Source organism: Microtus ochrogaster, unplaced genomic scaffold, assembly GCF_000317375.1.
Source record: "Microtus ochrogaster isolate Prairie Vole_2 unplaced genomic scaffold, MicOch1.0 UNK16, whole genome shotgun sequence".
Taxonomy (NCBI): domain Eukaryota; kingdom Metazoa; phylum Chordata; class Mammalia; order Rodentia; family Cricetidae; genus Microtus; species Microtus ochrogaster.
The window spans coordinates 1,695,857-1,718,471 of NW_004949114.1; the positions used below are offsets into that span (position 1 = coordinate 1,695,857).

The 22,615-nt window shown below is 53.3% G+C and overlaps 2 protein-coding genes across 5 annotated transcripts in view; one reads left to right on the forward strand and one right to left on the reverse strand.

The window, feature by feature from the left end:
• CUNH7orf50 (chromosome unknown C7orf50 homolog) overlaps positions 1-22,615 on the reverse strand; it is a 101,073-nt gene that overhangs the window by 18,140 nt on the left and 60,318 nt on the right. The gene's annotated exons all lie outside the window — the stretch shown is intronic.
• Gpr146 (G protein-coupled receptor 146) lies at positions 5,746-20,979 on the forward strand. 4 transcript variants are annotated; one of them, XM_026789269.1, is made up of 2 exons: positions 5,746-5,849; positions 17,549-20,979. In XM_026789269.1, the coding sequence occupies exon 2, from the start codon at positions 17,577-17,579 to the stop codon at positions 18,576-18,578; it is 1,002 nt and encodes a 333-aa protein (XP_026645070.1). In that variant the 5' UTR covers positions 5,746-5,849; positions 17,549-17,576; the 3' UTR covers positions 18,579-20,979. The 4 variants fall into 4 exon arrangements, with proteins under 4 accessions (XP_026645070.1, XP_013209271.1, XP_026645072.1 ...); XM_013353817.2 differs by having other exon boundaries at positions 17,552-20,979; XM_026789271.1 differs by lacking the exon at positions 5,746-5,849 and adding an exon at positions 6,046-6,065 and having other exon boundaries at positions 17,552-20,979.

Sequence of the window (22,615 nt, forward strand, 5' to 3'; positions counted from 1 at the left end):
TGACTTCCTTCGACAATGAACAGTACTATGGAAGGGTAAGCCAAAAAAGCACTGTTCCTCCCAAGTTGCTTTGGTGATGGTGTTTCATCACAGCAATAGTAAAAAGATAATAGGGCAGGGAGGGACTTTGGACCAAAAAAAAAAGATGCAGAGAGATTGAGAAAGACAACAGATATTGACCTCTGGCCTGCATACACACGTAAGTGTGTGCACACGTGGCTGGCTGTGGCTGGACCACCCTCATGGCCGACCACCTGCTTTGAGCACTCCACAGGCCCATGAGTTAGCCACCTTGAAGGACATCATCATAGCCACAACTGTTTGCTGGACCTCAGTGAATTCCAGACTACTCCGCCGTCATTTTCGCCAGCTGGGACCGGGGCACTTCTTGCTGTGATTAATGCACACAGAACCTTTGACTTGCATGCAGAACTGCTGCGATTGGTGCAAGCACACGGGCCTCACCCCTTTCCTGCCTAAGCAGCTCATGGTGGCAACGAGCTCAGGGTAAGGCGACCCTAGCGGTCTCTTCTGTTTAATTTTTGATCATTAATAGAGTAGACAGTGCTGGTGACACGAAGAGAAGACAGGGCAAGAGACTGGCTAGCGCACAGATGATAAGAAGCAAAGGTGGTGGAGACGAGGGAGACCTCATAAGAACAGAGGGGGAACTAAAGAAAGATGGCTTCGAGGAACAAGGGATGAGAGAGGGCAGACTGACAGCGTTCAGAGTGCCAAGGAGCTGGCACCCTGATGGGGCACACCCAAGGCCTGAGAACTGTTCTCACCAGCTGCTGCCATTGCTTTGGTGGCAGTGGCAGTCTGTCTTAAGGCTCTACTTCTGCGGTTGAACAGTCATTTCAAACAGCTTCTTGGCTTCTGCGGCTCAGTGGACTGGGTGCTCCACTGCCCACTGGAGGCTTTTGTTTTTCTTTTAGTGTGTGGATGTATGGGCAGTGTGTCTGTGTATGTGTCGTTGTGCAGGTCTGAGATTGACAGCTGGAGTCTCAGATTGCTCTCCATCCTATTATCTGAATCAGGATCCCTCACTGGGGCCTAGAGCTCATCAACATGAGCCAGCTAGTCGTCAGCTAGCCCAGCTTGCTCTGGAGATCCCATCTCCACCTTCTGAAAGCTGGAATTACACACCGGGCACCTAGAGGGTGATGGGGATCTGAACTCGGGTTCTCACACACGTACAACAAGCACTTTATCCACTGAGCCGTCTCCCCAGCCCCTTGTCAGCCTCCCCAGTGGCACAGCACCCCCAATGGCACAGCACCAGGGGAGCAGTGAGCCTGTCCCTCAGCTGAATCTGTTTATACAGCTAGAGAAGGGCACTGGCCCTAATCACAGCAAACCTGACTTGCAATGAGTCTTCTATTTGCACCAATCACAGGCAAGGATCTTTTTGTTTTGTTTTGTTCTCTGTAGCTTTGGAGCCTGTCCTGGAACTAGCTCTTGTAGACCAGGCTAGCTTCGAACTTACAGAAATCCACCTGCCTCTGCCTCCCAAGTACTGGTGTTAAAGGTGTGCATCACCACAGCCCGGCTGGCAGTGACTCCAAAAATCATAACACTAATAACATTAGTGAACAAAGTGATGTCAGTCAGATGGACCCAGCGAATGACCCTAAAGGCAGCACCTACTACTGCTTTTAAGATTAACTCTCAAATGATAGAAGCTGCCCAGCAGTGGTGGCACACACCTTTAATCCCAGCTCTTGGGAGGCAGAGGCAGGCAGATCTCTGAGTTTGAGGTCAGCCTGGTCTACAGGCGAGCCAGGGCTACACAGCAAAATCCTGTCTCGAAAACCAAACAACAACAACAGTTGGAAGCTGATTGGTCCAGGCTCCTGAAGGCTTGCACTAGACTTTTTGCTATCACAAACCTAAGTAAATTTGAGATGCCTCTGTAACCATTTGCACTTAAGCAAGCCAGAGGGAAGGCACTCCTCCTGGGTTTAGCAGAGGAACTGCTGGACCTATCTTGAAAGATGCGTGACTGTTAGCTGGGTGGGCGGTGGTGGTGCATGCCTTTAATCCCAGCACTCGAGAGGTAGATCTCTGTAAGTTCAATGCCAGCCTGGTCTACAAGAGCTAGTTCCAGGACAGGCTCCAAAGCTTCACAGAAACCCTGTCTCCAAAAACCACACCCCCCCCCAAAAAAGAAAGAAATAAAAAGAAAAAAAAAAAAGACTTTACTTTCTAACAAGAGGTAGGCTCCTGCCTCACCTCACTGGGGTCAACCCAGAAAATCAACTAGACCATCCCTGTAGTGCATGAAGTTCAGCACAAGAGTGTGTTTCCTACACTGTTTTATGGGTACTCGATGGCACTTTCTTCCAGGACAAAGTGTTGAAGGTGGGTCAGCCTTCATCCCCGTGTGGTTTTCATCGCCTGCTGTCCTTTTCCTGCTCTGCTCTCAGCTTGAACATTCCCTGTCACTCAGTGCCATGAATGGCCATGAGTGACAGAGGCTCAGGCAACAAAGGTGACCCTCTGACAGAGGCACACAGTGGCAAATGGGAGCTAGAGGTATCACAGCCCTCAGGTGAGGAGACAGTGCAGATGGTGGTGCCGCTTCTCTTTATCCCCTACCTAGTCAGCAGTGAGAATGGCCTGAATAGCCCTGTCTGCTTGGGAACAGTATCTCCTGCACACAGACCACGAGAGGACAGGCCGGGGGCGAAGACAGACACATACATCTCTATTTTTAGCACCTGCCAGCCGGAAAACCACCTCCTTCTGGTTCCCCTCTCTCCAGCTGCCACTGCTTATTCCTACAGCGATCTCTGGGGTCAGAATTTCCAGGTCCATAACCAGCAGGGCTCCCGTAGGCTTGTCCTAGTGCAGAGCTCCCACAGCCTCAGGCTAGAGAGGGGGAGGGAGAGGCTATGGGAAGCAGGGCTCCCAGGGCTACAGGAGAAAGGCTTGCTGTATCTTGGCAGGACCCCAGGGCTGGTTGCTTGCGCCATACACGCAGGCAAATGCCTGCTGTTCCTGGAGTCTCCCCCAGAGCCTTCGGAACTGCTCACATGCCTGTGACTAGGGCTCTAGAGAACACTTGGTCAGGGCAGACGCTCTGTTAGCCACTAGTCCCGGATACTCCAGCTTGTGCCCAGCAGAAGAGCCCAGCATGGTCTTCGGAGTGTATGAACTGTGTCACTGCATGCCAGGCTCTCTCTGCCAAGAGCAACTAAAAACGACATGGGATCATCTTGAGGCCAGAAGGCTCAGATAGATATGTTTGGAGATGCAGTTTGTCCCTTCTCGCATTACTCGTGGGAGATCTGCTTCCATGGGGGGACAGAAAAGCCCTGGTGGGTGGCCAGGGAGGTAGAATCTGATGAGAAGGAATAGGAAGGGTACCAGGAAGGGGCACGGGCACCTGTGCTGACAAAGATGAGACCTGTGGCTGTCCATGCAGGAACCACAGCTTCCAGTGAACTCAGACCACCTGCCCCACCCCTGCTCAACTCCTCCAGCTTTGCTTATTTGGTTGATCACAGTCAGGACAATCACAAATTCAAGGCTAGCCTGGGCTATATAGCAAGATGGTCCCCCCACCAAAGAGTCCCTAATATACTAGGCCCTTGGTGGCATTACAATATATTAACTCTACAAACAAAATATTTATTTATTGAGAGAAGGTCTAATGTAGCTCGTTAGGTTTAAAATTGCTCTATAGGCAAGGCTGGTCTTGAGTTCTCTCGATCCTCCTGCCTCCTAAGTGCTGGGATCACAGGCATCCACAACCACACTTTGTTTAAATGGTGCTGTCCTGGAACCAACCTAGGTTTATGCATGTTAGATAAGCATTCTACCAACTTAGCTACATCTTAGCCCCCATCAAAAACTAATAAACTAACTTAAAAACATTCCGTCCCCTGGTCAATGTGTCCCCTGGAATCTAATCTACCCAACAATGCACAAACACACAAGAGAACGTAGAGAAAAGGGGGAACCAGCTGCTGTCTGGTGAGGGCAGATTAAATCCAGCACTACCCCAAACCCCAGAAAGACCAAATGAGAAGTCTTGGGAAACAGGGCCACTCTCAGGTTCCTGCCCAGCAGTCCTAAGTGCCCTTGTTGTGGAATGCAGTTGATCTTATCGACTGCCACTCCAGAACAGCCAGGAAGACCTGCCAAGTCCCAAGAATGTGGCCTGGGAAGGGAAGTTCCGGCGTTTCCATGGTGCTTGGCCTTAGCAGGGTACTGGGCTGCAGCATGCAATGAGACTCGTGATCATAGCGTACATATCACGAAGGTGGCCTGAGCAGGGGCTGTGCCTGACCCTTAGGAGGTCAACCTCTGATGATTTTCACACATGGACCCCAGAGCAGGAGGACAGACACTGCTGCACACACCCCCACCATACCCAAACTGTCTAGCTTGGGGCCCCGCCTATAAGATGGGAGTCAGAGGGAGGCTGCAGCCCTCTGCCATGGTTTTCCCGCCTGGATTCTCCTGTAGCAATGCCTTCACTCTGAACATCTGTACTGTGGTTCCTGTACTGCACTTCCTGTCCTGCAGAGTGGACACCCAGCGGGCCCTCTGTGCTAGGGGCTCAGTTAACCCACGGCACTCCTTAGTTGTGAACAAAAGCCTCACAGGTACCCTCTGCTAGGTCCCTGCAGGCCCAATGCTCTGCAGATGGGTAATACAGCCCAGGCTCCGACCAGGAATCTTGAGGGTTTAGGCTATTTATTTATTGCTTTGTTTTTGTATGTGTGCCTATGGGGGTCAGAGGTCAATCTTAGTTGTCATTCCTCGGGTGTTGTCCACCTTGTTATTATAAAACTGGGTTTTTGTTTTTGGGTGGTGGAGTGTTGGCCTGAAACAGTAAGTAAGATAGGCTGGTCAGCTGGCCAAGGGGCCCTAGGAATCTGCCTGCCACCTCCCCAGTACTGGGATTACAAGCCTTTTTGACATGGGTTACCAGGGTGCAAACATAGGCCCTGAAATGGGCTATTACTCCAAGGCCCTCCCTCCCTCTTTAACAGTCTTGCTTTATAATCCCAGTTGGCCCAGAATTTGCTGTGTAAGCCAGATCAGCCTTGGATTTACGGCAGGCCTCCTTGCTCCTGCCTTGAGTGTTGAGGAAATAGATGGGCACCACCATGTCCAGGTGGGCTGTCTCTTGTGTGTGTATTTTTTGTTATTGATTGTTTGTTTTTAAGACAAGATCTCACATATCCCAGGACACATGGCCAAGGATGGCTTTGAACTTCTGATCCTTCCTGTTCTACCTCGAGTTCTGGGATTCCATGTATGCGCCACTATCTCTGGCTTATGTGGTGCTGAGGAAGAAACGCGGGGCTTCCTGAACTCAGGCAAATACTCTAAAGAAAACGTCCAAACATCCAGAGTGTGAGGCCAAACCATGGCATAGTAAATGGCATCCTTCCGCCTTCAAGTTGGGACAGCAGCTACACAGTGGGTCAGGCTGCTTTCCCACGACCGCATCGCTTAGGCCCCTAGGGCCCGGAAGTCACGGGTCGGGTCGTGGAAGCCACAAACTTGGAAGGGTGCAGGTGCGCGGCCCGCCTGAGTTATGGCGACCAGGGCTGGCCACGGAGACTGTCCATTCGGACTGGGGGCGGGGACTACGGGGAAATAAGGGGCCGCGCCAGGAAAAGGGCGGGGCCACAGGAGCTGTCGGTCGGGAGAGGGGGCGGGGCCTGACGGCGTTGCTCTGCGGGCGGGACCACGCCAGCGGCCCCCGGGGGAGGGACGGGGTCACGTGTGTACACAGCCCCCGCGGCGTGCGCGCCGAGAGCTCCGCGGTCTCCTGCGAGCCCAGCTGCCCGCCAGTAGCCGGTGCGCGGGCCGCTGCCCAGCGAGCGGTGAGTGGGGCCCGGGGCGGGGAGCACCGAGAGCTCCGTCCTGGGTGGGAGGGGACCGCGCTGGGCTGCACTGGGCGGGCGCCAGGGGCCGGGCGCGCGGTCCTGAACCCCTGGCGCTGTCCGCGACGGGCTCTTCTGGGACTCTACGGTTACCTCTGCGTCCCTAAGAGCATACAGATAGCGGAACTGGCGCCGTCTGCCCTGGACAGTCACCAGGTACGAGAGGCAACGCCAGAAACTAGAAACCCCAGGTGAAGGATGAGGTCTGCAGGCATGCCGACTAGGGTTTACTTGGTACCCGCTGTCCGGAACAGCACCTGCCACTTCAGAGCGCCCCGTCTGTGATTACGCACTTGAGAGCTGCAATCCTGCTTATGTCCTGACCCAGCAGCCGGACATTTGTATCCACCCCCACATCCACGCATGTATCAGAGGCAATTGATGACCTGGGGACAAGCTAGCTTTAAAGAACTGTAAATTAATACCATTGAAATGGCTCTGACCATGTCCCAACGCCGCTCATGCACAAGGGGACTAGATACTATCGCAGAGAGTGCAAAGAGACACTATTAATAATCACACTAAGGCTATGAAGAACTACCTACCACAAGGTCCAGATTTCCAATCCAGAACCTCTGGTGTCTTCCAGGGTACAATGTGTCAGGGTAGACTTGGTGTGGATCCAAGAGAAAGAGGAGACTATACACCAAGAGCTTATGTGAGGGCATATGGGGATTTAGGTCAGAAGGTGTAGGCTGAGCAGATCTACATGGTGGTGGAGAAATGAATGGTAAATGCCAAGTTGGGGGGAAATGCCTGTGTGGCTCACAGGCTGGAAGAGGGGCTTGCTGCTCTCTGAGCTTTCTCTCCTCACCTGTGATGTCCCTTGGAATTCTGAAGTGGTAATGATTCCCTCCTTTAGTGCCCCAAACATACTGAGATGCACACCAACTGCCTCTGGGGAGTAGAGCACAGGTCTACAGAGTAAGTGCTCTGACTGAATTTTCTGTTTTCCCTAAACCTGCCTTAGTTCCTTCCTCTTGCCTGCAGGCTCTTAGGTTCCCTACAGCCAAAGCTGGGCTTTCACTAACCTACAAGTCTGGCCAGCACTGGGTCACATCGATCCCTAGGCTCTCAAAGGCCCAGTACTCTAATACTCCTGAAGCTTCACAGAGCAGAGGGGACTAAGTTTGCAGAGAGAAGCTGTAAGTTTTCTGTCTCGTTTGAGATGTTGCTGACAGAGCCCCCCCCTACCCAAAGACAAAGCAGAGGGCCAGAGTGACTCGGAGCTGGCAACCTGTGCACCCCAGTGCTCACCCTGGGGCCCCTTTCATACCAACAGGAGGAGTGGCTAGGAGTTTCCCCATCTGCATTAGGACCAAAGCAAACCCAGCCAGCAACTGTTGTGACCAGACCTACTGTGACAGGACGGTAAAAATAGCCAGCAGAGCCAGATAAGATCTGTGGCTTCCAGAGCTTCCTGCAGGTGGAGCCACAGCAGATAGAGGCTGGAGGCTATGGGAGCCCACATGGGGTGTGTGCCTACCCAGTGACTGAAATGGAAAATCGATCTGTGCGAGTTTGCTCCTTGCAGTTCTCAGAATGCCTCTTATTTATGTTTCTGTTGTTTGTTTCCCCCATCTTGCGTCTGAGAAGGCCTCAAACCTTGTTAGTCAGGGAAAGAAGGCCAAGTTATGGAGTAAATCGAGAGCAAAGGCATGAGTTCCATCTTGCTCCAGGGGAGACACAGCCCAGGGTCCCATGTAGGCACCCTGCCTGCTCTGAGGCAGGGGTGGTTTGGTCCCAACCTATCTATCCCCCATGCAGCTTCCTGCAGCTGGCAGGAGGCAGGCTCCTCTGCATAAATAAATACAGGGTGGTATTTATGCTGCTGTATTTATGCATCTCAGGCAGGCTGCCTGCTCCAAGTTTGAGCCTCTCTAAACAGAGAGAGACAGGGTGCTGTGCTGAATGCATCTGAGGCTGGCTGCTTGGCCCATGCACCTTCCTCTGCATTGTCAACTGTGAAAAGCAAAAGGCTGTGAGAATCAAAACCGCTCATGTACGTCATTTGGCTTTCTTATCACATGCCAGGAAGGTGCAGGGGTGGCTACGGGAATTAGCCTGCGCAATCCATGTGCGCAGAAAGCCTGCCGCAGCCCCTGCCTTCCTGAGCCAGGAGTTCCTACAGTGGAGCGTTGTTTACCAAGGCTTCCGGTCACTACTGCAAAGGGAGATAAACATCTAGAAGTCATTTTTGAAGCACTTTGTTTTCAGATGTGCAACTAAAGTTGAGCATCTCCTGGTGCACAGCAGGCCACTTGATAACAAAATAACCAACCCACCAGGCCTACAGCAGCTGAAGGCCCGCTGTCATCGTTCAGATAGAGCTCTGAATGTCGAAGGAGCTAGGGCATGACCACAGTCCTGTACTGGGGGCACCACGTCCAGGTCTGCTGTCCTTACGTCTATATATCTCTGGCCAGGCACTGGGGCACAGCAGAGAAGCCGCCCCATTGGGGAGATGGTCTCATCCAGTGCCTGGCAGAGGGTCTAAGGAGAGGAGGATCAGAGAGGTGTCCCCAAAGGTGCACTCAAAGACATACCAGATGAGCAGGGAGCAAGGTCTTTAGATGCACGGATGAGCTGACCTATATGGACACATGTGAACCAAGGGGCTGAACCAAAGTCAGAAGGGGATATGAGATCCCTTGGAACAAGAGTTTCAGAGGTTGTGAACCAACACATGGGTGCCAGGAATTGAACCCAGGTCCTCTGGAAGAGCAGTCAGTACTCTGATCCCCTGAGCCACCTCTCCAGCCCCATGCCTCAGTTTCTAATGGGCACAGGTGTAACAGTTAAAACACGATCCTATAAACAGAATGGGCACTGCTCCCAGTCCTAATGATTAGATCTGTGAGATGTCTTATCTCGATTTCTTTCTTTCTTTTTTTTCCTGGATTTTTTTTGAGACCCTAGGTAGGCCAGGACCTGTAATGAAAAAGAGTGGGTTTTGTTTTTTCTTTTCTTTCTCTCTTTTGGATATTGGGGATGAAGGTAGGCAAAGTGGTTCCTGCCAAGCCACCCTCAGCCCCGCGACCTCCTGCTAAGCCACACCTTCCAGCCCTCTTTTTACTTTAAGGCAGGGTCTCTCAAAGTTGCCCACTCTGGTCTTACATTACTCTGTAACCCAGACTGACTTTGAACTTGAGATCTTCCTACCCCAGCCTCCTGAGTAGGGAGGATACCAGACTTGTGCCATGGCACCTGGTAGACAAATGGTGCTGAACTGAGGGGCAGCGGGCGACAGAGATGCCCAGCAGAGGATGGGGTTGCCTGATTAGTAGGTAAGGAATGAAATACAAAATGTGAATGAGTCTGCTCTAGCCACATGGGAACAGGAAGCCCCCTCTGGGCCTGGGCCTGCCAGCATTGCCAGTCTCTTCTAGGGGCTGCTGCCTCTGGCTACTTCTGGCCACCCAGTAGGAGATCACTATTTTTCACTCAGTCTGGTCATTTTGTTGCTAGAGAAATTCCCTAGTAATCACCTAATTTAGATCCCATGGACTCTCAGATTAAGACATACAGAAAAGACGACAGCGTCTCACCTTGAAACGCTTTCACCTTCAGCCCGAGAATGGATTCTCGTCCTTAGCGACTGTGACCCTGAACAGGGTCACTGCTGTGCTTGTGCTACGCAGGGAGCCCCATGAGGGGTCCACTGCAAGACGCAGAGCTTCAAGAACTTCAAGTTAAGGGCGGAACATCCTTCTTCGCCCCCTGCCCCCCCCCCCCGTAACTACTTCCCTTCCCAATTCCACATTCCCTGGAAAGTTGTGAATACAAGCCAAGCAAAGCCAATTATTTACCCTGTGGTTTAATATTAGAGTAACACCAGGAAGCTCCCTGTGCCATCCCCAAGCCCAAGCAGACTACATTTGCAAAGCTTCTGCCACATGTGGCCATGTCCCCAGAGTGAATTCTGGAAGACCTTTCTTGACATTTGCTTTGGTAGCCACACTCCCCACCCCTGATGAAGGCTCACGTGCAGTGTGTCTCTTGAGCCCACGTGCTTTCCTGCCCAGCCTCCCTCCGTTTTCCTCTTCCCAAGTGTCAGTTGACAGAATCTGAGCGAAAGGTCACAGACCAGCTTCTGTTGCTCTGTGACAGCCAGGGAAAGGACTAGATTTCTGTGCCCAGTACTTCCTGGGCTTAGCAAGCACAGGGCACCCTCGAAGCCTTATCTCCTCCTTCCCCCCTCCACCACACACTCAAATGCTTGGGAGGAGTTTCCTAATCTAAATCTGGGGAAACTGAGGGACAGGGTGGCAACAACCTGCCTAACCAGAGGGGCATAAGGGCTGGCACGAAAGTCTCAGCCCCTGTGCCTGTCTGTCACAGGAAGACGGGCTGAGTGTCCCAAGAGCCTCACTACCCCATGTCCAGGCCACACCCACATTTTCACACGCCTTCCTGCAGTGCAGCATACATCAGGCCAGGGATCTAATCAGCGTCTGTAAGTAAGGATGCTATTCAGGGCTGGGCACAATGACTCATGCCTGTGATCCCAGCATGCAGGAGGCTGAGGCAAGAGCAGCAGGAGTTCAAGGCAAGCCTGACCTTCAGAGTGAAACCCTGTTTAAACAAACAAATAACAACAAAACCTCAACCCTTTATTTAGGGGTAATACAACCGTGCCTGAAACACTCTGATGTGGTATATTAGGGACGCAGAAGCCCTGGGTTCCCTGTAGGGACAGCAGTGCCCGTTGTGCACCTGTTTCTATCCCATTTTATCACTCAGGCCCAGTGGCCACTTCCAACTTAGTCCTGGCATAGTTAAGGAAAGGAGCAGCCACACTGTTGGTTCGCTGATGCTCAGGACCCCAGATCCTCTGGTCTGTAGCGTATGACCCTGCTGTTCATCACGGGTGCCACAGGGTGGGCTGGGCAGTGGAGCAAACACCACAGGGTGCTGTTCCACTCAGTCCTGTCTGCACCCAGCTCTGAGCAGGGACCTGGTGATTGGCAGTAGTGCCACAGAGTGCCCTGATCAATTGCCTTGAGATTGTCCAAGGGTGAGCTAGACATACTGGACACACTTGGAATCCAAGTACTCAGGCAGCGGAAGCAGGAGGATCACAATTTGAGGCCAGCCTGGGCTATCTAGTGAAACCCTTGTCTCAACAAAACCCAAGACCCCAGAGTTATATGCTCAGAGCCCAAAGTGAGATGGGAACTCCCAGCCTGGATAGATACTTCTTAGGAACTCAAGCCAACAGAGGAGAGCTGTGTTCTTGCTAAAGATTCCATCTTGCAGGTCTCCATGGGCTGGCCAGAATGGGGAAGATAACAGGGCTGCAGGAAGCCTCCCACCCTTGAGGGCACTGGACAGGAAGGGCTGTTCAGCAGGAGGCCCACAGCCAAGTCCTCAGAAACTCAAGGGTGGTGTCTGAGGAAAGAGAGCCACCGCCTAGGTGCCCACCGGCCTGCTCAGCTCCAAGTACTAATTAGGCCTCACCTCACCCGGATGGAGGCGGCGCTCATTACACGGCCTTTCTGTCAGACTCGAAGGGTGATGAACAGGTTGGCTGAGGTCATCTCAGAGTCAGCAAGGCGGCTTGGGCAGGAAACAGGAATGCAGAGCCCCAAGTTCCTCCCTGGTGGCTATTCTGAGCTGCCACCCTGGCTGGGGTGAGGGACTGTCTTCGCACCCATTGTCTTTCCCTCCGGTCTTCTAGCAACACCTAGCTCAGGCCCCAAGCAAATTTCAGTGCCATCTGGACTTGTCACACACTGGAGCGCCTCCCACCACCTTGGTCCCGATGCCTGGTCTGGTCCTTGCTCTGCTCTCAGCCCTCTGTGAAACCTGTGCCCTGCTCTTCCCTTTGCTACATTGTGGGACAGAGGAGGAGAGACAGGGAAGACAGCAGGCTGCGGGCTCCAGCTGAGTGAGGACCATCTCTGTCCTACACACAGCAGATGTGCCCCATGCTCAATGAGGCTGGCCTCCTCGCCTTCTTCTTCATCCTCTGCTGACTTCACATGCTGGAACCTTAAGAGCTTTCAACTGAGGCGGTGCTTCTGTTGCTAGTCTCATGGTGTGCGCACGTGAGAGAGAGACAGAGACAGAGACAAAGAGGAATGTGGAAGACAGAGATCATCATCTGGTGTTGTCTTCTCCATTTTATTTTTGAAAACAGGTTCACTTCTCACTGATTCATCTAGACTGGCTGGCCTGCAAGCTCTGGGGATCTGCCTGGCTCTGCCTCCTCAGTGCTAGGGTTACAGACGTATAGAGTCACCCCTAGCCTGCTATATAGACCCTGGAGGTCCGGTCCTCATGTCTGCACGCAAGTGCTTTAGCAACTGATCCATTCCACCCCCTTACTCTTTTATGGATGTAATTAAAAAAACAAAAGCAAGTATGAAAGAGGGCAGGCGAATCACTATATCATTAATGAATTTGTTAACGAATGACTGCAGTCCTCTTGGGTAGCCTAAGGCCTGTGTGGCCCTAGCTCCTTTGCTCTCTTAGACAAGGTTCCCCTGCTGGGGTGAGGAGATGGCCAGAATGAGGGACATGCTGGCCTACTATATAAGGGCACCCAGAGAAGATGGGAGTGACCGTGGACCTGGTGTTGGCCGGATTGAGGGTTAGTGGGCAGCACCATGGCCATGTGGAGAGGGAGGGAGAGGGTGTGGGCTGGGGCTGCCACGGTATCCTCTGGGGGTACTTTTAGAGGAAGACACATTTGGACTCAGTGGAGCCTGAAACCAACTTAACAGGCCAGCTGTGGGGAGGCTAGGCCTTCAGAGACAGGGAGGACAGAAGAGACCAAGCGCCCTTCTGATGGTGTGGGGGCCGCTCATTGGTGGCAAGGTTGGGCTATGAGTATGAGGAGCTTGTGGCTGTCCAGTCAGGACTTGACAAGCAGGAGGAATGACAAAGCACTGAACAGGAGACAGGGTCAGGGGCTGGCCTGGCCTGAGAGGTGTGACCTGGTACTATGTCTGAGGGATGTGGGAATCAAAGGAAACCTGGGTAGAAATGGCAGGAATTGTGGGGGAGGGTTCCGGGGATGGGAATAACCAGAACGAGAGCGGAAGGAAGGCATGATGAGGGCAAGAGAGACAAGTGAGGAAGGTGGTGCTGGGAAAGATGGCTGAGAGGTGATGGGCCGGTGGGCAGTACTTTTTGACTGGAGGGAATGAATGTCTTCTCCCTGGTGGCAGCAGTTGGCAGGGCTCCAGAAGCTGGGTCATGAATGAACACTGCACTCTCGCAGGCAGAGTGTGACGGACACCTGCTGGGAGCAGTCTGCATGCTGGGCTTCCATGTCTGCTGTCCCCACGTTGCTGCATGGGGTGGCACCTCCCTGGAACTTCCCTGACACTGTCAGGTACAGACTGCACCTCTGTGGAGACCATCAGATTTCTCCCCAGCCTCCCTGGTTTGTGAGCCAGTTTCTCAGGAAGGAAATTACCAGATGGCCTGGCTGACTGGAAAGACAGCTAGCCCAGGTCAGAGGGTAGAAACCAAATCATTGTTCACTGGCTACAGGAAGTCCATCTTCTCTAGCAGCAAGGAGAACAGGAAGGAAGTGGAGATGTAGGGAGATAGGAACCCTGAGAGGCCTGTGAACACATCCACACCCACACGCCATGGAGGTCAGCCTCCCTGATCCCCTTCTGTGGCTAAGGAAGGTATTTGGCTGAGGCCCCTGAACTCACTGAGACACTAGTGTTAGGTGCTCACAACCCCAACAGGTTGAGCCCCACTGTAGGGTGCCCCAAGGGGAACTGCCTAGACTTGAGGTCCACATGGCCAGAGCTCTACAGCCAAGCACAGGGACCTGCTGTGGTTCTGGGGCCTTGCCTGCTGCGTCCACCTGTCATTAGGCCATACCCAGCTGTTCCTCCCCAAGCCGCAGCCTACACCTTAAGGTGGGAGGGACACTCTCAGGGTGGCCACAGGGACATTCCCAGGGCAAAGAAAATGGGACGCAGGCTCTAGTGACACACTCTGTCAGACCTACACCCCTAACATGGGTGTCTCAGCCCACATAGTCACTCTGCTTTTGGGATCTCCCTGCCAGGAGGAGGGACCTCCTGGGAGCAACATCGTAGCAAGCAGCAAAGAATATCACTTTCAGAAGATAAATGAAAGCAACCATTCTGTGTTTTTTTTTTTCATCTGAAATAAAAGTTCTGATGAGTAAGACTATTTTGAACAGCAGTTAAACCTAGGTTCTGGATGAAGCTTATCAGCTGCTCGGCACCCACAAGCTGGCCAGAAACACACCCTCTGCAGTGCATCCAGGTTGGATAAACGGTGCTGTGCAGCTCTCAGACCTAGGGGCCAGGCCATGGCAGGCAGTGTGTGAACACTGAGTGAATTCTAACCTGACTATTCCACACGATGCTTCCCCTGGAGCCCAGATGCTCGCCTAGTGCAGGCCCTAAGCCCTACCTCCTGCTCCACTTCTTACTGCAGGTCAATTAGCAGTCTGGGCAGCTGCTGTACCCACCAGGCTGCATGGGGGCACAGCGGGGCAAGCAGTCCCGCCAGGAACAGCACTCTGTAGCCAAAGAGTAGGTCCCTTCTGCTCCTGTGTCCCCCAGCAGGTCACATGCCCGCACATCTGGAAATGCACGTGTGGGAGGCTACAGACCCCCCTACCCCAGCTCCAATGCTTTCCATTCTAAGCCTGCCCCGTGCTGCTGCTGTGCCTTCAAAGAGCCTTGTGTGTCCCTGGGCCTGCAGTGAACACAGCCAGCATCTCTATGGCAGAGTCTCAGTGAGGCCCAACTATTTTGTCCTCAGTTCTACAGACAAACGTCTGTTCAGTTCATTTCCTCAAGAGAAAAGGGAACTTAGGACTGAACTTATACTAAGCTCTGGGTCTCAGGACCTGAGCTGCCTGTACCCAACCTGCAGGCCCTACCCAGGGGCTGGATGCTCTGTGGGACGGATGCAGAGGCCGTGAGCACACTTGATCTGGAGGGCAGACTGTCCAAGTGCCGCCTCCCCTCTCGAAACCAGCTGTAAACACAGATAGGGAGGGGCCTCCACGCCTGCCAAGGGAGGCAGTGACCGTGTGAGTAATTGACTCAAGGAAAACAAGTGCAGCAGGAGTGTGCGCCATGCTCACGCGCATCGCTGGCTGCTGCAGAGAGGCTGGGATTCCCGAGACACAGCCCCTGGCTCTGCCATGCTGCCTGCTGCTGGCCTCTGGAATCTACAGTATAAAGGAAGGAGGGACTTGTGATACAGGTAGGAGCCTGGTGGCTGTCACTCGCTGCTACTGGCTGAGTGGCGCTGAGGATGAGCAGGCCAGGGAGGGCAGCCCCATGGGAGGAGAGAACTGATGGCCTGCCACTAGTGAGAGTCTCACAGACATGGAGGGACAGAACATGTCTGAGTTCCTGGACAGATTTACTCAAATAAGAGTGCTGTAGATGTAGGGTCTGAGTGAGCTGGAGGGCATGGTCCTTTTCATCAGTGGTGAGGAGCTTGTTCTCATCAGAGGACCCGTGGGCTCTCATAGCCTCTGTCCCATGTTGAGGAAGGAGAGTTGAAAGGGGACCAGGTGGAGAATATCCATAAAGCCTGGGTCCATAAGGCTACACAAGACCAGGTCAGCAGGAACATGGCTGTGGGCTGGTGACCAGGAGAGGACAGAACACTCACTAATATCAGCTACAGTGGCCACAGAATACCCACTGTTCCCTGGAGACTGTGGAGCTGTGGTCTGGTGGATAAGATTCCAATAATGTGTGGTCTGTTCAGCCACCACTGGCCTCCAAAGCCAGGCAGCCAGGGAGAGACAGTGTGCCCAGAGACTGGGCCTTCCGTGCTGAGTGTGCAGGGAGGTAGGTGCTGCAGAACAGAAGGAGCAGCAAAGTAGACCCTGCAGAGTGACTGGTATAACAGAGGAGCTACAAAGAGGTACCTTCGGGAGGGTAGTGCTGGGGTACGCCAACCCGCAGTAGCCACTTTCTAGCCCCCCTCCCATGAAGTAGCAGGCAGGGGGGTCACCCAGTGAAACCCATGTCTGGTGGAGGATACAGCAAGCATTTGTCCTTGAAGGAAGGCAGAGTCACTTAGCACTTCCCAGGACCCCACTCCATGGCCTTGCTTTTGTTCATCGACTGTCCTAGCTGCTGGGAGCACAGGCTAGGACTACAGTGTGCTTACTCAGTGGCCTCTCATGTGCATCCGAATGAGGGTCCCAGCATTACTTGCTGAGCTGAACCCTGCGTGTCCAACCTGGGGAGGAAGAGGGTACAAACTGATGTCCAGAAAGGCACAGTGCACCTGGCACCAGAATGATGGCTACCACTGGAACAGACCATAGCGTGGGTCTCTCCATTTTCCTCCTGATGAGCCTCCCCATCCCACCGGTGCCTGCTGCCAGCCTGTGCATCTGTAGTGTCCCTCATTGCAGGACCCGCCACTCAATGCCCTGACCTATAGCACAGTCAGTACACAGTCAGTACAAGTGGAGACCAGTGCTTGGGTGGCACTGGTCCCTCCCAGTGGGGGCCTAAGGTTGGCAGGACCATCGCCAACACCAGCAGCCTGGCTTCCTAGCTGTGTCCCCTGCACTCTGGGAAATGGGAATGTTTGCTTCCAGTGTGTCTGTTCAGATGCTTTCTCTTTTTTGGTTGTGTGGGCAGGAGGTCTGGTTGGGCCGAAGTACAGTTTGAATGTAAGGTTTCGTCTAAAGAGCTGCATGTCCCTGAAGAACAAGTAAAGAGGAATGCTCTCTATAGATGCACTTGCCAAACTCTTGTTCAGTTACATCAGGATTAACTGGACAGACTGCAACACGGGCTCTATGCTGCCCCATAGGTCAGTGACCCTGGGGGAGGGAAAGGAATGCCTGGGCTCACCCAGGCCTCCCACGTCTCCCAGCATTGGTGGATTTGGGTGCCCACAAACCCAGCAAGCCTCAAGAGTTAACTACAAAGGGCCAACCCGTTTGAGGAAAATTATGTGGGCACAATGGAGCATCCACGCTAGGCCCCCAGGCGTCATCAGCCTCAGAGGCGCCTGGGCCTCCGGTTGCTACACAGCTCCAGGGCAGTAGCTTTTCCAGGCCCTGCTCACAGAGTACAGCGCGGGGACTACAGGTGTACAACACTCATATCTCACATTTGCTCACGTGTGCTCGTGCTGGGGGACACCTAATACCGTGCACCACCCATACGTTCTCCTGCGCCCCTCCCTGCACCAGGCAGATGTGTGTCCCAGATGACAGGCTGTGCTTGTCTTGTACACACGAGAGTGGGTGGGGATAGCCATCAGGTGAGGACGGTGGTTGGGGCAGCCCAGCACAGGATGTGGTTTGAGGTTGTGCGGGTTCTGTCCCCAAAAAGCCCCCAGTGCCAGAGGCAGCAGGAGTTCTGATGGTGGTGAAAAGCCCAAGGCACAGCTGGTGTAGCCACGGCACAGGAGGGCACGTGTACCATGCTTCTAAAGGCTTCTGTTCAAGAGTCTGGCAGGTCACCTGGAACTCTGATTTCCTTCAGAAATGGTCCAGGAGTCTCACCATGGCTATGAATGTCCCTGAAGTCTCAGAGGCCTGGCTCCAGCAGCCTGGCCTGGAGCCTCCTGCTTACAGACACACACACACACCCCTACATATGCAGGAGGGTGCTTCCTGGAGTCTAACTCTGTTCCTTCTCTCTCAGCAGAGCTGTGAAGCTGGGGTGAGCTGCCATGTGGAGCTGTGGCCCTCTCAACAGCACAGTGTGGGGTGAGGAGCCGCTGTGCCGGAACCTGCGCCTGGGGCTCTGGGTCCTCTCACTGATCTACCTGGGAGCAGGTGTCCCTGTGGGCTTGGGCTACAATGCCCTGCTGGTGCTGGCCAACCTGACCAGTAAGAACAGCATGACTATGCCAGACGTGTACTTCGTGAATATGGCTGTGGCCGGGCTGGTGCTCACAGCATTGGCACCTGCATACCTGCTGGGCCCCGCCCACTCCAGGTGGGCCCTGTGGAGCCTCAGCAGCGAGGCCCATGTGACACTGCTCATCCTGTTCAATGTGGCTTCCCTGGTGATCATGTATTCGACTGCCCTGCTGAGCCTTGACTACTACATCGAACGTGCCCTGCCACGTACCTACATGGCCAGTGTGTACAACACCCGGCACGTGTGTGGCTTCGTCTGGGGTGGGGCCATGCTCACCAGCTTCTCCTCTCTGCTGTTCTACATCTGCAGCCATGTGTCTTCTCGCATCGCTGAGTGTGCCCGGATGCAGAACACGGAGGCTGCGGACGCTATCCTGGTGCTCATCGGCTATGTGGTGCCAGGCCTGGCCGTGCTGTATGCGCTGGCACTCATCTCAAGGATTGGGAAGGAAGACACGCCCCTGGACCAGGACACCAGCAGGCTGGACCCCTCGGTGCATAAGCTGCTGGTGGCCACCGTGTGCACACAGTTTGGGCTCTGGACGCCTTACTACCTGAGCCTGGGGCACACAGTGCTGGCCTCACGGGGGAGGACCACAGAGGGGCACTATCTGGGCATCCTGCAGGTTGCTAAGGACTTGGCCAAGTTCTTGGCCTTCTCAAGCAGCTCTGTGACGCCGTTGCTCTACCGTTACATCAACAAAGCCTTCCCCAGCAAGCTCCGACGGCTGGTGAAGAGAATACAGTGTGGGCACCGACACTGCCCCCCTGACCCTGTGGGGATCCAGCAGGTGATGGCACAGGCGTAGCTCGGCCCTCCCTGGTCTTGGTCCCAGGAGAGGACTTGACCACAAGGAACACTAGACCCACCTGATGCACGGCACTTTGTTCACCAAGCACGGCGCTGCCACCCCGGGAGGCGTGCTGAGAACAGAATGGCACGGGGGGGGGGGCAGTCTCTGACATGTTCTGTATGCTCCCCTAGGCCAGTCTTGGTTTGATGCTGCCTTGTGGAAAGAGGCAGTGCCTTGTGCTAACGGGCTGCTTCTAACTAACCTCCCCGCCTTCCCCGCAAGGTGTGTGCCTTTCTCCCAGGGACATCTTCAAGGTCCACGTCCTCAAAAGCAGGCTGACCTTTGGCCTCCCTGGTATTTGGGCTTTCTAAATGAAGTGATGAAATCTAAAGCCAGTATTTATACTTCACATTGACACAATACTTGATTCTCCTCTCTCTCTTTTTTATTAAATAAAAAGAAGTGTTAGAAAAATGCCTAGTATTAAGATGAAAACAGTACAAGAGAACATGGCTGTCGCTGGTACCAGTGTTACAGCTTGAGGACAGGACAGTGCCTGTCAGGCCTGAGCTGCTGGACCTTTCTCCAGCCACACATACCTGGCTACCTCTCTCCTAGAGAACTGATGTTAGAACAGGCCCGTCCTTCCAGGGCCTCAACACGTGCACATCAGTGAACGGAAGAAAGTACTCTCTCCTTAGTGCAGAAACCGGAAGACCCCAGGACAGAGATCTGGATGTGGTAAAGTGTTAGCCAGGCAGGATGGTAGGAGGCCAGGCGCCCCGAGATGACCAGGGACTGGCATCCAGGTTAAGGGTCCTGCCTGGCTGGTTTCACACAGCTGTGGGGTGGTACAGGATGTACAGGATGAGGCTCGCCTTATCACAGGTGTCTGGGTCCAGGCCTCACCCACATGCCTCTGGGGCCTTGTGTTTGGTAATTAACTACTCTAACACGTGGGCATGAAAAGAATTCCCACCACCCCCATCCCATCACTGTCACCACCCCATTCTCTAGGGCTACATTGCAAGCCCACAACTCCCTGCTCCCCAGTTCTAGCAATCTCCTCCATATGATCGTCTAACCTGCCTGTCTCTGCAGAAGGCGGGTGTGATCCATATTCAATGGCCTTCCTACATGGCCCTGAGGCTGTCCTAGCTGCTTGGGAACTCCAGCTAAGAGTAAGTTTAGTTTTTATCTATGCAAACTGCATCTCCTCAGATGGTGAGTGCCAGAGTTAATCTGCCTTAAGGAGAATTACTGAGGTGCACGAGGTCCTTAGCCCTAGCTGTGATCACTGGGCACGCTCTGTGGGGCCTAGTTCTCAAGAGTAAACCACAAGGCTGGGTTAGACAACAGTCTCAGAATTGCTTCTGGCTAAAGTAAAGTGTTGCTTTGAGGTCTTTAAAATGGCAAGCCGAGCTTTCCCTGTCCTCTCGACGCACAGCTGAACGGAGGTTCTGAGGCTGCCAGGGTCCCAGACCACAGCCACACCGACCACCTTAATGCTTGCTGGCTGAGGAAACAAGAACCCTCACCATGAAGGGTCTAGCAGGGCCCAGCCCGCAGGCCAACTGTAGTTCTCCTAGGGTGAAAGCAAGCCCAGGGGCCAAGGTCAGGGCAAGCAAAGTCAGCCTAAGCTTTGTGGGTCATAGGGGAAACAGAATCCAGATGGGCGGGGCTGTTCATGAGGTCGGTGTCCAGCTTAAAGTAGTCATTGCCCTTGGGGACCATTTTACACCCTTTGGGCCAGGTAGAGGTCCTGGGAGAGACAGACCCCTGGTCCAGGAAGGGCTCTGTGTCCTGGACTCCTTCACCCCAGTCATCCCCAAGCACAAGGTGGGGAGAGGCCCAAGTGTTCCTTTGTTGCATTTTCTCAATGGCCTTAGGGACAAACTGACCATGTTTTAGGGGACCCTTGAGGGACTAGAATCCAGGACCCTGTGACTGGCATCAACTGTCTAGCCACTTGTCCTGCAGGGACAGCCCAGTGTGCACCCAGCTGTCTGCTTGGGTGGAGCTGCACATGGCTAGAATAGTGGCCATCTGCAGTGCAGATATTCCCTGTAGAGACCCCTAGTGTGATGCGCTCTCCCACCCGGGATCCTGTTCCCACCACCTGCCTCCTCGTCCCAGTCCAACCACAGCCACCTAAGTACCACACAGTCACCGGTGCTCTGACGTCTGCTGTCTGTGAGTCTGTGCTGAGTTCATCCTGGGAGCCCCCAGGGTCTGTGTTCCAATTCCTTCTCCCAAAGTAGGAAAGTAGGAACCTAACCACATAGAGAGGGCGCTGCAACAGCCGCGCATGCGCACAGTGCTTTCTCGCATGCGTTTAAGATGCCAGGCAGGACACGCAGTTCCCCAAGGATCGCTAATTTGGCTGTCAACACTTCTTGATGGTTATAATTTATGATGAATGCTCTTATTTTCATTAACTCACAAGAAAGCCTGTGGTGTGTGGTTACTTAGGATTCCAGAAAGTGACCTTTCTCTTTGATTTCCTTCACGATGTCACATGACATGACAGGGGAAACCAGAGCCAGTGCTCTTTGGGGCAGATATACCCAGGAACCAACAGACACCTGTTCTTTAGAGAAAGCATTCGGCAAAGGGCAACCCAGGGACAAGATGATAAACTGCATGTCTGCTTCTCGGGAAGATGGGGGCTTTCCCATTCCTGACCGACAGGATCCACCTCAGCGGCTGGATCCATTTGCCAAATTCTGTGACTGTGAAAAAGAAACTACTGATGAGATTCTCACATCTGAATACTATTAAATTATTTAACACTCATCACCCTGGTTCCTTTTTTTTTTTTAAATGGTGGGGAGAAATCAAACACCAGGGCTTTGCACCAGCATGGTAAGCACTACAGGCAGGCCCAATGTCTGGATCCCTAAAACATGCATTTCTAGGGGTATGTGAGGTGTATCAGGAATCAGAAAACAGTCCCTCAACGCTGGCTGTTTCTGGGCTGGAGATGTAGCTCAGCACTGGAGGGCCTACCTAGCATACACGAAGCCCTGGGTCTGGTCTCCAGCACCTGTGTGACCCTGGTGTAGCGATGCACACTTGCAATCCCATCATTTGGGAGGTCAAAGGAGTTCAAGGTTGGTTACAGAATTGAGTTTGAGCCCAGCTACAGGAGACCATGTCTCAAGAGAAAAGGACGTTGCTCAGGGCAGGAAAGATAGCTTGGGGATTATAAGAACACTGGCTGTAATCCAGCTGTGGTGGCGCACACCTTTAATCTCAGCACTGGGAGACAGAAGCAGGTGGACCTCATAGTTCAAAGCCAGTCCAGACTACAGAGTGAGTTCCAGGACACCCAGGGCTACACTGAGAAATCTTGTCTTGGAAAAACAACAACACTGGCTGTTTTTCCTGGGGACCTGGGTTTAGTCCCCTGGACGGACATGGTGGCTCACAACCACCTATATCTCCAGTTTCAGAGTAACTAATACATTCTTCTGGCCTCTGTAGGCACACATTACACATGAATAAATAACACCCTCTTTCTTTAAAAGGCTGTTTCCACTCAATATAAATAACATTTTAAGCTTACTCTGTAGTTTGTCTAAGAATTACATGAAGTTGATAAGCCAAGCGTTACTCAGATGCCACATGCCCTGTGGTTACTGCAGATCAGCAAGCCTTAGGGGTGACAGAGGGAACTTGAACCTATCACTCCACCAGTCACAGGTTAGCAAGGGAAAGGCGACACCTATACACTGTCCTACTTCTTCCCCAAATGTCACCCATCTTTAGGGACAGACTGAGGGTATGTTCATGGCCTAGCAGCTCTCCTGGAGCTCTTGGAACACGTGGGAGGTCTGTCCCAGCAGCAGCAGCTGACCCTACTTTGCACGTGGGGCTGGGCGATAAGCGAACAAGTGACAACCTGGGAACGATGTTTACAGAGGAGAGCTGGTGCTGTCAGTAAAAAGCACACAGCCTGGACTATGCTGTGAGCTTGCTGGATCCTGCTGCGTGCATATGTGAATGAACGTGCATCGGGGTGTGCTTTTCCTGGCGCTCTTTTTTTTTTT